At 36.8% G+C, this 12,631-nt stretch overlaps 1 protein-coding gene across 6 annotated transcripts in view; it reads right to left on the reverse strand.

The window, feature by feature from the left end:
- EXOC4 (exocyst complex component 4) overlaps positions 1–12,631 on the reverse strand; it is a 778,194-nt gene that overhangs the window by 670,725 nt on the left and 94,838 nt on the right. For all 6 annotated transcript variants that reach the window (XM_037019539.2, XM_073238446.1, XM_073238447.1 and 3 more), the window contains exon 7: positions 12,017–12,191. In XM_037019539.2, coding sequence (XP_036875434.2) covers positions 12,017–12,191 — 175 coding nt within the window. The remainder of the gene's footprint in view (positions 1–12,016; positions 12,192–12,631) is intronic.

Consider the following 12,631-nt stretch of genomic DNA (forward strand, 5'->3'; position numbering starts at 1 on the left):
GATGATCTGCTGTGACAAGCCTGACAGCCCCTCAAAAGGGCTCTGTATTAAACCAATGCTGACTATTGAGTCAAAACTCTCTTCTGAGTGACTAGTTTTACAATGACTAAATTTCTTCAGTATTCTCCCATCTCCAAAAAAGGCTAACAGCTCTTTGCTTCCATGTTTATTCCTTAACATGCCAGTTCTTCCCCCACAGCATCAAAACTTGCCTCATCTCAAGCCCTAAATCATGACAGATGCCCTGCTTGGGACTCCCACCCACTGGTCTATCATCCTGGTGCCCACGTGTCCCACACTCAAGGCACCGTCCCGGATGCTGACTCACCAGATCTGGGTAGCTGGGGATGACCAGCCTCAGCTCTGCGATGAGATGCCGTTTTGTACCGCAGAGCCAAAAATAGTGCTGGCCTTCTTCACTGCCATATCATGTTGCTAACACATATCTAATACGCTGTCGTTTACCACCCCCATGAGACTGGCTATTTCGTGCTGAGTTTTCGTCATTTGCTGTGGCAGCAGCCCTTGTTTTCCTTACATGGAATTATATCCAAAGTGGTGAATTTTGTTCTCATTGTTCATTCCATATTTTCAAAATTCTTCAAAACTTTGTTACCTAATCCAAAAAGGTTCACGCCACTCACTAGTGTTATGGACACAACTCTCTGGCAACACCAAATACTTCCAAGAAGCCCAGAACTACTAAAAACAAGCATGCACCTTTAAATGTTATAAAATTTACTAAATAATCTTTGTAAGGATGAAAAATTTGAAATGATTCTGAATTCCCCTGTGAAGAAGGGTCCTTCACCTTTTCTCAATGCCTGAGTGTATTGCAGGTGTAGATTTTACAGTGAAAATTTACTTTGTACATCCTACAATTAGGCAAAAAGTATACATGGGTGATTATGATGCTGTTAAACAGTTGAAAAGAGATCTCTGAATAACACATTTTCTTAATATCCTTTAAGTTGGGAAGGACTAGTTTATGACCATATATAATTCTTGTGGCTTCCCATTCACCACATTCCCTGGATTTTGATGGACAGAAGAGAAAAAACAGAGGAGGCTATCAAGAAACTCTTGGTGCCCACTCCTACCAAGCAGCCTCAGTCACGGTGCAGGGCAGGCAGCTAATACAGAGATTATGAGGGAAGTTAAGTATCAAGTCACCTCAACGCCAAGGTCTTTTCCTTATGGCTGGGCCCCATGTATTTTTTATACTGCTTGCTCTGCTTTTTTCACTTCCTTCCAGGGTCACTTCTGGACCTGTTAACATAGGTACGCTGTCTGTCCACATCTACTACGAAATCACCAGGTGTTGAAAGCCACCAGCCCCTGCGCTGAACATCATTTGGGTCCTGCTCGACAATTTGCTACTGTTATCATCCACACACAAGGAAAAAAATGCAGAAGCAAGAAAAGCAAAATGTGGCGTTGCTACAAGAAACTCTATAACCTCTAGGAACGTACATACAATACACTGCTTGTGGCAACTCTAGAGAGCTGACTGAGATGATGAACTACTTCAAGAAAGCCGTCCCCACTTCACTTTTACACTCCTGAGCTTCTGAGCTGCTCCACTTACATAACTTCAAGCTACTATCCCCAGGCAAATAGATGGTCCTTAAATTTCCATCTCCTGTCCTGTATCTCTCCACCTAACCCCCCCCCATGCTCAATCTCTAGGTGCCTGCGACGATTCTACAGGGATGTTCGGCCAATACTCCAATTTAACAGGCACAAAACACCATCGTGCTGATCCTAATTCCCAATCACCCAAGTTCAAAACTTCACTTTGACTTACAGCTTTCCATTTCTTAGAGTTGGTAATAAAAGGATTTGAAAATTCACTCTTCCTTCACAGTCTCTCTAAATCTACGCACTCTTTCTTTTCACTGTCCCGGCCCTAGTCTAGCCTTTCCCTCCTGCATTGATTAAACTTGCCTTTTAATTGGGATCTCTCCAACCAGTTCCTTCTACACTAATTCATTTTGCACACTGCTGCCAGATAAATCATCCTAAAAAATAGTAATTTCACCATTTCACTCCTCTATGAGAAAAGCATATCTACCATTAGCTTTGAAGTAATAATTATGCCAATCTACTTAAATCTGATTAAGCCTCTAGACCTAAATTACAGGACAATAATAAATAGCAAATAACACCATGGGGAAGCAATCGACAAAAGACAGAATATGGGAAATTCTTCAAGACAAATGATCTGCTCTCTCTAATAAGTAAATCTCAAGGGGTAAAAATGAGAGATTTAACTTACAGATTGAAAGAGTTTTAAGAAATTTACAAATCACCCTACATTTCAACCTTAGTGGATTCTGGATTAAACAAACTAAAAACATATTAACATTTGAGACTACTGGAAATGTGAATATTGAGTGGGTATTTGGTGCTAATAAGGAAATCATGCTTTTTAAATTATTTTTATTATTTTAAAATTATTATTAAAAATTATTATTTAAAAATTATTATTTTTTAAAAAGATTCTTTACCTTTTAGAGATTCATATTGCTATACAGATGAAACATTATGACCTCTAGATTTTTTTTCAATAAGGGAAAAGAAAATGGGCAGGGATAAAAATGAAACAATATTGACCATAAATTGGTAACTTCTGAAACTGAAGTGGGGTGATGAGTACATGGGAGTTCACTATACATTTCTATGTACTTCTGAACAAGTTTGAAATTTTTCATAATGGAAAAAGCAAAACAAAACAAAATACCATAATGACAGCCCATCCCAAAAAGGGCCAAGTTCAAACTGCCCATTCTCTTATTCAAAGATCTCCTTATCACCCAAAATTATTCAATCTCATCTTTTGGTAACACTTTCCAAAAAAACAAACCAAAAACCTCCATTCCCACCAGCTTTCCATAATACTATTTGCATTATAGATTCAACCCTACCATACTGATGTGCCAAAGTTTTATCTTGCCCATGAATTTAACTACTTTAACCCATTATACCTCTTCCTTCTTTCATCTTCTCTAGCACTGTGTTCACACTAAATCTTTTTCCTTGGGACCATAAACCGCTCTGTACTGCTCTTGGTTTGTGTTTTTGTCTTAACTCCCTGCAAGGTTTTAGTTTCTTATATTCCTTTTATATAAACATGAAAAAAGAAAGGAAGAAGTATCTTTTCCTTCACAAATTCTCATTAATATAAATTGAGAAAACTCAAACAAGTAATAAATGGGTGGGGGAAAGGCAACATAAAAAAACCCATTCTTAATAACAGACAATTATTAATTTTCTGATGTAGCTGTTTCCCAGCCAAAAAAGTCTTGAAATAATGTATTTGTCACCCTCTCAACTATTCAAAGTCAGAAACAGGTACCACCGATTTGCTGTCCTCGGGCTGCTACTCTGAAAAAAGTTGACTGAAATCTGTAAATGGAAATCAGTTACAGCACAACTGTTTAGTTTTTATTTTCCCTTTAAAGTATGTGTATATTGAAATATTTCCTCATCTTCATGGAGTTTCAACATTTTATCAGCATTTGCTATATGTCACAGACTATAGATGCTCCTAGACGTGCTACAGTGACATCTTTCAAAATTCAACTAAACACACTTTTTGTAAACTTCTCCCATCCTTAAGATTACCTTTAATAGTTTTGGTTTTAATATCACCAAGCCTCTAATACTTGCTAATCCTGGCTTTTACCCCAGAACGTACATTGGAGTAAGTTGGAATCCTACTGAAACAGCAGATGTGGGGCCATAAGTAATTCTGATTATCTACCTCTGTTTAATCCTCACCACTTATAATGGCCTCTTGGTCCCTAGCAACACCCCTTGTTTTGGCCCAGGGGCACCAAACGTTGATAAGCAGTCTTCACAGGGACACTTAAGTCATCAGTAGCAGTGCAAGACTGATGGGCACTTGACTCTTAATGCTCTACCCTATAAAGTCTCAGACTAAACCAGACAACAAGAGAAGCTTTGCAAGTGGTGGGTTGGAAGGCCTATCCTTTCTACCATTGGGTCCTCTAGACCATCATGTAATTAACCAGCCCCAAACAGACTTCTCCAATGGAAGAAGGAATCTGAAAGAGGAAATTCTACTGATTCTGGAGTATTTGCTGCCAAGCTAGTATATTCTGAAGTTTGGGCCAGTGTATTAGGATGTCCACAACATTCACTTCGGGTTTTACTGGGCATGAGACACCCTGACACTTTGACTTGTGCACTTGCCACGTCTGAGCCGGAACCCAGAGGGATCATCCCCTTGGAGTCCCATCAGTTTCTACTTGCAGCATTAGTAGTGAATATAAAAACACAGGGGAAGTCCTGGTGCTATGAAACTGTCCAGTTAGAGGAAGGTTTCTTATTTAACTTTCAAATGTTAACTTAATCCTGTTCATTGGGCAGCATACTATCTATTGACAAGACAAAATTTTAGAAGCAACACCTTTCTGGAAATTCAGTGGCCTGGGTGACAGTATGACTTTAATATGTACCCAAAATAAAGGCTATCAAAAAGTTTTAAAGGCTGAAATATGAAGAAAAACTTTCTGTAACTGTAATCTCACATGTTATCTGGCCTGAAATACTGAAAAGAGCTAGTCTTACTGTAAGGTACAGAGTCCTCAGCTAGCCAAATCATCAAATAAAACAAAACCTAAGAGTAGTAACCTAGTTTCAGACCTGGATTCAAAACGGAAACTCCATCTGTCTCCTTGGAAAACTCCTCCAGGTCGTGGATTAGAAGCAATAAGAGTTGGAGATGTTCTTTTCTGACAGCAAACTTCAAGTTCTCTCTGCCTGAGGTTTATTTTATCACTAAACATTTATGTGGCCATTAAAAAAGTAAAATGATTTTACATTCTGTCTCTGTTAATCACCAAAAACAGAGATCAAGGCACTTAGAAGTGAAGTGACTTGTTCTGGGTGTCACTGCCAGTGATAAACATGGCAGTTAGAACCCACTGCTTCCACCTCTGGAATGCTGCTTAGCACACTCAGGTGTCACACATTTAAGCCAAAAATGGCTAAATGGGCAGTTTTGTTTTCCAAGGAGAAATGAAAAAACAAGATTTTTTCCCCCAGAATCATAACACCTAAAGGATGGGTTTATTCAAAATGATCCTCTTATTTCCTCTAACACAGAATTTCACAAGAAATGGAATATTCTGTTTCTAGTGTACCTCAGTCTTATACACTTGAAAATGTGCAGCCAACAGTATGACAGGCATGTCACCAAGTAGGTGACATTTTGGAAGGTGCTGCTCAGAAAGGCAAAAACATGTATTTCTATTATCACAGTTTCAAAGAGAGTGTAAAACTGAAAAAGAAGTGCAACGGTGTGTGGTCACAGGGCTGACACCAGGAGAAAATCCTGACACTGTAGCTATGAGAGCTGCAGTCTTGTCTCCTCACAAGGCTGTCTCCAGACACACACATGCTGAGACAAACGAGCCTTCTAACTACAGGATGGATCCTGCCAGCCAGGGAAAGACCAGGTTCCAGTGGAGAATGACACAAGGCTTTAGAAGATCAAAAATAAGCCTTTTCCAAGACTTAATAAGCAGAAAAGCATCTCAATTTTTCAGCAAGAAACATTTTCCATTCAAAAAAACAATGAAACCTGAACCCCTATAACTCATTCATATGATCCTATTCCCTTCATTCACACTGGTAAATGCTTAGCTGCAGAAGTCTATTGATCTTCTCAGTTGTTCTGTCCTCCAGAAATGATTTTAACCTAAAGAGCATGCCACCAGCAAGTATATGAAACTGACCCCAAGCATAAACCTCTACATGGAAATTTAAACTAAAAAATCTTTTCTAAACCCTCCATGTTGGTTTGGAAACAACACTCCCTATGTCACCTATTCCTGTCAGATTGGAACCTAGCGAAAAACCACACAGTATTGCAGGTTCTCCCTCACTTAAGAGTGAACCCTTGGTCTTGTGCTCATCGTTATTCCCTAATACCTAGCATAGAGTTGGCTTCAATAACTTAACACTAAACCATCATTAATGTATCTATTATATTGGAAACCAAGCTGACAAGTCAACTACATGGTTTTATAGGTTTTCTAAAAGACTCCCCAAAGACTTACAAATCCTTCTCTCTTGTTTGTATCCCTTCAACATACTCCATGAAAGCTCGCCTTGGGTGCTTCGCTAGTAGACAAACCTCAAGCAATATGACCTACACTCGACCGCAGCCTACAGCTTCCCCTGCCTTAGTCTCTAGCCTCTCCATTCAGTCCTTTTCAGTGTTACCACATGAATCCCATACCATCTCATCACACCCAAACCAGAATGCCAACAGTCCAGTATTACCTAAAACAAAGGTCCTCAAAATTCACCACGCATAGGAATCACCTGAAAGGCTTGTGAAAACAGACTGAATGGCCCCACTCCCAGAGTTTCTGATTCAGTACTCTGAGGTAAGGACAAGAAGTTGCATTTTTAGTATGTTCCCACAGAGCACTGAAGCTGCTGGCATTGAGAACCACTGGCCCAGAGCAAAGGTTCCCAATTACAGAATCCTAAACAAATATATCAATCACCTTAGAAGCTCAAAACCAAACAAAAAACACAGAACCCAGTCTTTATCCACAGCAATTTTCATTCAGAAGGTCTAGGATGGGGCTAGGAATCAATCCCTAGGTAACTCTAAGCATACCCAGCTTCAGAAACCATTAGTCTAAAGATAAATCACAAACCTATTTGGTGACACTAAAGGCCCTCCTCAACCTGCACCCAAATCCATCTATCCAAATTCATCTTCTAGTCCACAAATTAAACCCTCAGTTAGAGCTAAACCATTCTTTTCCTTATCCCTGAATATTCTTGTCCATTCATTCACTTTGTGCCACTTTACCAATGTCATCTCATTTGCCATTCCAGCTATCTAGAATGCTATTTCCATCTCCTCTACCCCTGTGAATCCTTCAAGCTCACCATCAACCTCAAAAATCTTTCAGGGTCCATTTAACATGTTTCAAAATGACTATGACACATTGTGCCAACTTCCGTTCTCACATTTAGTAACATTAGTCCATTGGTGTGTCTGTCACTACATGTCCAATGTATTGAGTAGTGTAGAGCCTAATATTAGTGAGTAACCTGAAAGAATGTTTGAGCCAACCAGAAAATATAGGCAACTAAAAACAATTTAAAAGTTGTACGACAGCTTGTATTATATAACAACAATTTAAAATATTTAGATGAACATCTTAATCAAAAACACTTCATTCTCAAATCTGTGGATTAATAAACATGAGTAGACAGCTAAGAAACAATCAACCACAGATTAATTCAAGTCATGACTAAGGTTATTCTTCCAAAATGTATCAAGGAAAACAAAAGATGGGAACAGAAAAGTAGAAATGTAAGAAAGAGGAGAAACGTAGTTGGGTGGTGGGGGAGAGGAAAACAGCAAAGACCATTGTCATACCTCAACCTCAAACCAGCTAAATGTGATACACAAAAGAAAATGTTATTTCTATATTAGACTGCTCACCTAGTATTAGATCAGTTTTAGTTTTATATTCTAATCTGCCACAGCTTATGTCAATGATATATGTATGTATTAACATGAAATAGTAAAAACATTGCCCAGTGTATGATTTGGGCACTAGGAGGTACTGAAAGAGGTAACATATGTTATCTTTTCAGTGTCTCAAACACTCTTGGAGGTGAAGGAAACAGGGAATGGGAAGTGACTGCTAATGGCTACAAGTTTCTTTTTAAAGTAATGAAAATATTCTAAAATTACATCATGGTGATAACTGTACAACTCCATTAAGTATATTAAAAACCACAGAAATCTATAAACAGGTGAATCTAATGCCATGTAAATTAGATCTCAACAAAACTATTTAAATAAACAAATAAACAAATAACTCCTTCCATATGAAAATGGGATACCAAATCAGTCATATGAATTCACATGTGTGAAAGGTATAGGTCACTTAAGCCGGAAACAAGTATTTCTGTATCATGTTTACATTTCAGCTGTTAACATCTGATGCAACGAAGTTCCTCAGTTTATTATAAAAATTTTTATTATGAGATAATGGGTTTTGTTTTCAAAAGTGCAGTGATTATATACATTTTACAAATTCAAAGAAGAGCTAAGTGACACATATCTTACTTTGTTCATTAGCATTATTAATTCTTCATTATAATATTACAAATATAATCCAAATAGACTTAAAGGTCATTTTGAATTTAGAATATTAGTTCAAGTTGGCCAAATATCAGAGATCATTAAAAATCTATTCATGAAGTATTCCATAACCTTGCAAGAATAGGTTTACATAGTCCATAACATACTTCCTAAAGCTTAATACACTCAAGTTTTAAATGCCATAAGTACTGTACTACAAATAATTCCATTTGATATTATATATTCTAATAGTATCTGATATGGTTGCATACAAATTATTTTTTATTAGTATTTCACAGTATGTCTCTGTTTATTCACATACCTTTAATATACACATATCTTTATATTTAAAGTGTGCTTTTTTTAACCCCAAATGAAGAACTTGTTTTAAAAGATGGGGTATATTCTTCAAAATGCCATTATAAAAGGTAAAGAAAGACTGGAAATGTTCAAATTTAAGGAAAACTGAAGAGATATGAAAAGTAAATGCAATATGTAACACTGGATTCTACTGGAGAGGCAAACAAACCCTGCTATATAGAACACTGCTGGGTCAACTAACAAAACTAGAATACATATAATACACATGCACACACACATACATGTGCACATAAAGAAAACAACTGATAAAGTGGCAGAACATTAACAATAGCTGAATTCGAATAAGGAGGTATATGGATGCTCTTACTATACTTACTTTTTATAACCTTTCTAAAAGCTTGAAATTTAAAAATAAGAAATAAAATAACAAAATGCATATGTTATAAACATCATGGTCAGCTTTTTTTTGTTTTTTACCAACCTGACAATTTCTGCCTTTCAATTGGTGTGTTTAGTCCACTTACATTTAATGTAAACATTAATATAATTGGTATAATATAAGTCTAACTAACATCTTGCTATTTGTTTTCTATTCATCCTATCTTTGCTCTGTTCTTTATCTTTTCTTTTTTTTGTTCTTTTAACTGCTTTCTTTTGGATTAATCAAATATTCACTATCCCTTCTACTGGCTTTTTAGCAGTATTATACCTGTATCATATAGCAATATCTTTTTAACAATCCTACAATTTTTAGTTTTAAAATAACTAGTTTGTCCTTGGGATTAAAATATGCATCCTTATCAGTTTACCTTAAACATTATACCTCTTCATGTATAATAAACTTAGAGCACTACCGTTACATTTACACTGCTCTCATCTTTTGTCTAATTTGTCATACATTTTACTTCTAAATATATTGTAAAACCCACAAATATCATTACTGTTTTGCTGTAAGCATAAATTAAGAAGAAAAATGTATGTTCTTTTTGCCCACATATTTACCACTTCTGGCCCTGTATATTTTTTATAGACCAATTACCATCTGGTATTTTTTCCCTTAGCTTAAAAAACCTTTCTATACCATTTCTTGAGTGCAGTTCTAGTGATGACAAATTTTCATCTTTAGTTAATTTGAAAATACCTCTATTTCATCTTCAGTTCACTGGATATTATGAGTGGATATGAAATTCTAGAATGACAATTTTTTTATTTTCCAGCACATTCAAGATGCATCCATTGATGAGAAATTGGTGGTTATTTATATCACTGGTTCACTGGAGGCAAGGTTGTCTTGTTCCACTGGCTATCTTTAAAGTTTTTTTCTTGGTTTTCAGCAACCTGATAATGATGTGTCTAGAATTTGCTTTTCTTTGTGTTAATCTTGCTTGGCTTCTTGGATCTATGGTTTATGTTTTTCAACAAATTTGGAAATTTTTTATCATTGCTCTTCTGATAATTTCCTGCCCCAATCTCTCTACCCTCTTCTTTGTGTCCTACACAAATGTTAGACTGTACAATATTGTCCCAGGGACATTATAGCTTTATTCATTTTTTCCTTTCAGCCTGTTTTCTCTCTGTGCTTCAGTTTGTTCATCCTGAAGGTCTCTGATCCTCTCTTCTCCTGCATGCAATCTGCTGCTATATCCATCTGGTGAATTTTTCATTTCAGATACTAATTTTTATCAACTTTTAAAATCCTGGTTATGAGTCACATTTTTCTGCTTTTTTGCAAACATAATGTATGCTGGACATTGTGGATGTTACATTATTGAGAATATAGACTATATTGTCTTTCTTGAAAGTGAGTTTTGTTCTAGCAGTCAGTTAATTTATAGGTACATCAGGCTGATACCACAAAGACTTGATTTTGGGCTTTGGAATGCAAGATCTAAAATAGTCCTTACTCTAGGACTAGAACAGAGCTGTATTTCTAAAATGTACCTTTCAGAGGTCACATCTGAAAGTACAGGATATTCAGCAAGTTCTCACCACACTGGCTAGTCTGAACTCCAACACTTCCAAGCACTTGGCAACTTCTAGAACTTCCATGTAGCTCACAGTCCCAGCGTAGCTGTTTTCTGGTTTTCTGCCAAGCCACGCGGTGTGAGCAGCTTCGCATTTGATCAAAGGCTCAATGGCACTCTTCGGATTTATGCGGCTCCTTCTCTGTGCAATTCCCTCTTCTCCAGTATGCTAACCCACAAATTTCAGCTGCCTCCACAACCCTGAACTCTGATCTCTGCGTGCTCTGCTTTGAAAGTTTGCTGCTGTCTGCTTAGGCTTCACTTTCTATGCCATGGTTTGGAAAGCATCCCCTGTAAGGAAACTGGGATGAATATGGAACTCACCTCCTATGGTCTCTTCTCCAGCCTTAGAGTTGCTTACAGTAGGAGGTAACTCCATCATGGCCAGAACTAGAACTCCATATTTCTAACTATTTCTGAAGTAGCTTTAAAATCTATTATCTTATTCCACCTCTAAAATAAAAATGTGACCTGAAGAGCACATTTTATTTCCATGACAGATTAGCAAACCAATATAAAGTATTAAAAACCAGTTTCCAAGCAAACCATTCATCAAGTGCCTACTACAGCAAATGGTAATTGCCAGAACAGCAAAACAAACTCGGGGAATTAGTTGCAACCTATATTCTTTCTACAAAAGCATCAATAAAGCATATATACTGTACTGAAAAAAAAGTCTAATGAATGAATAACCAAGAATCATTCATTCAGTCCACCAGGAGCATATCTATACTCTTGAAGATGACTACAATTTGCATTCATGATTTATTTTTTTCGTGCAAAGACTCCTATTTGCCAGGCAAGTAATTTCATTCCTACACAGTTATATTTTTCCAATTCTAAACAAATGCTTACTTTTTTTCCTTTAGTAGGTACCATCTAACCAAGTCATTTCTATTTACTATGTCAAATTTACATCAGCCAACTCTAAATCTTATTTCTAATTTTTATGTAACCAAATCAAATATATTTTCCTGGCATATGGAAAGAAAATGTAATTTCTAAATACCATCTTTACAGCATTATACCAAACAGTAATATCATTTATCTGATCTTCAACAAATCAAAGTAATACATTTAGACTTTACAGATTTTATTTTCATCTCACAAAATAAACTCTTGACCTGCCACTTACCCCAATATATGCAAGAGTTGACTATAGGATAATGGCCATAAATGAGGCTACATATATGTTTATAAAATAGTGTTTAAGAGCATTTAATATTGATTACCTTAATGTATGACTCAGTCTAGCAAAGTACATTATAATAGAAAGCCAGACACTGCCTATCTTTGATTTGACTGCTACACATTGAGAATCTCTTCCTAATTTTAAAGGCTGGCAAAAAAAAAAAAGTGAATTGGTCTTTTGAGGATGAAATAATTCATGACATGAGCAGCATTATCTTTAAACAGCAACATTACTTTTCAACTATGTTTATGACTAAGGGAATATCTTAAGTGGCTGATTTTTAGGTGTTCTAACTGAATCCAGATGGCATCCTTTGCACAAGTGCCTTACCTGCAGAACATCTTGGATCTTCACCCACACATCTGCCATGTCATACAATTTGACGTCTTCCTGCTGAGTCAGTGGAGTCACAACAGTGTCCTGCAGGTATCCCAGGACCACAGAGTGAGCAGTGGCTACAGCGTTAAACTTGTCAAATAGCAACTCCAGCAGTTCTAGGAGCAACCTAGTGAAAAAACAAGTAGCATGTATATAACCGTGTCCACAGATGGCTTACCCTGGCCTGCAAGAAAAACATCAAACTGAAGTACAGTGGCACGCTCCTATGTAATGTCGCATTGGACTCCAACATATCTTATTTCAAACAGTTGTATGATCTAAGTAAGCAGCTTCTGAAAACTTATCTAAGCCTCAGTTTCCACTGCCATATAATGAAAATGATGTAAGGGTAACCAGTTATAAAGTCCTTAAACCAGCAGAAGCAGCTCAGTAAGTGTGCTCCCTATCCTACTTACTACTCTGTGTTCATGCAGATTCTCCAAGGAATTCGGGCAATTTTCCAGACAACAGTTCAGATGTTATAAAGAATATGCTATTGCCTAACAATAAATTGGGCACTTTGGTAAGAATACTCATCCTTTTAGTCACGGAAAGCTGTGCTTACTT

This window comes from Manis javanica, chromosome 6 (genome assembly GCF_040802235.1).
Source record: "Manis javanica isolate MJ-LG chromosome 6, MJ_LKY, whole genome shotgun sequence".
NCBI classification, from domain to species: domain Eukaryota; kingdom Metazoa; phylum Chordata; class Mammalia; order Pholidota; family Manidae; genus Manis; species Manis javanica.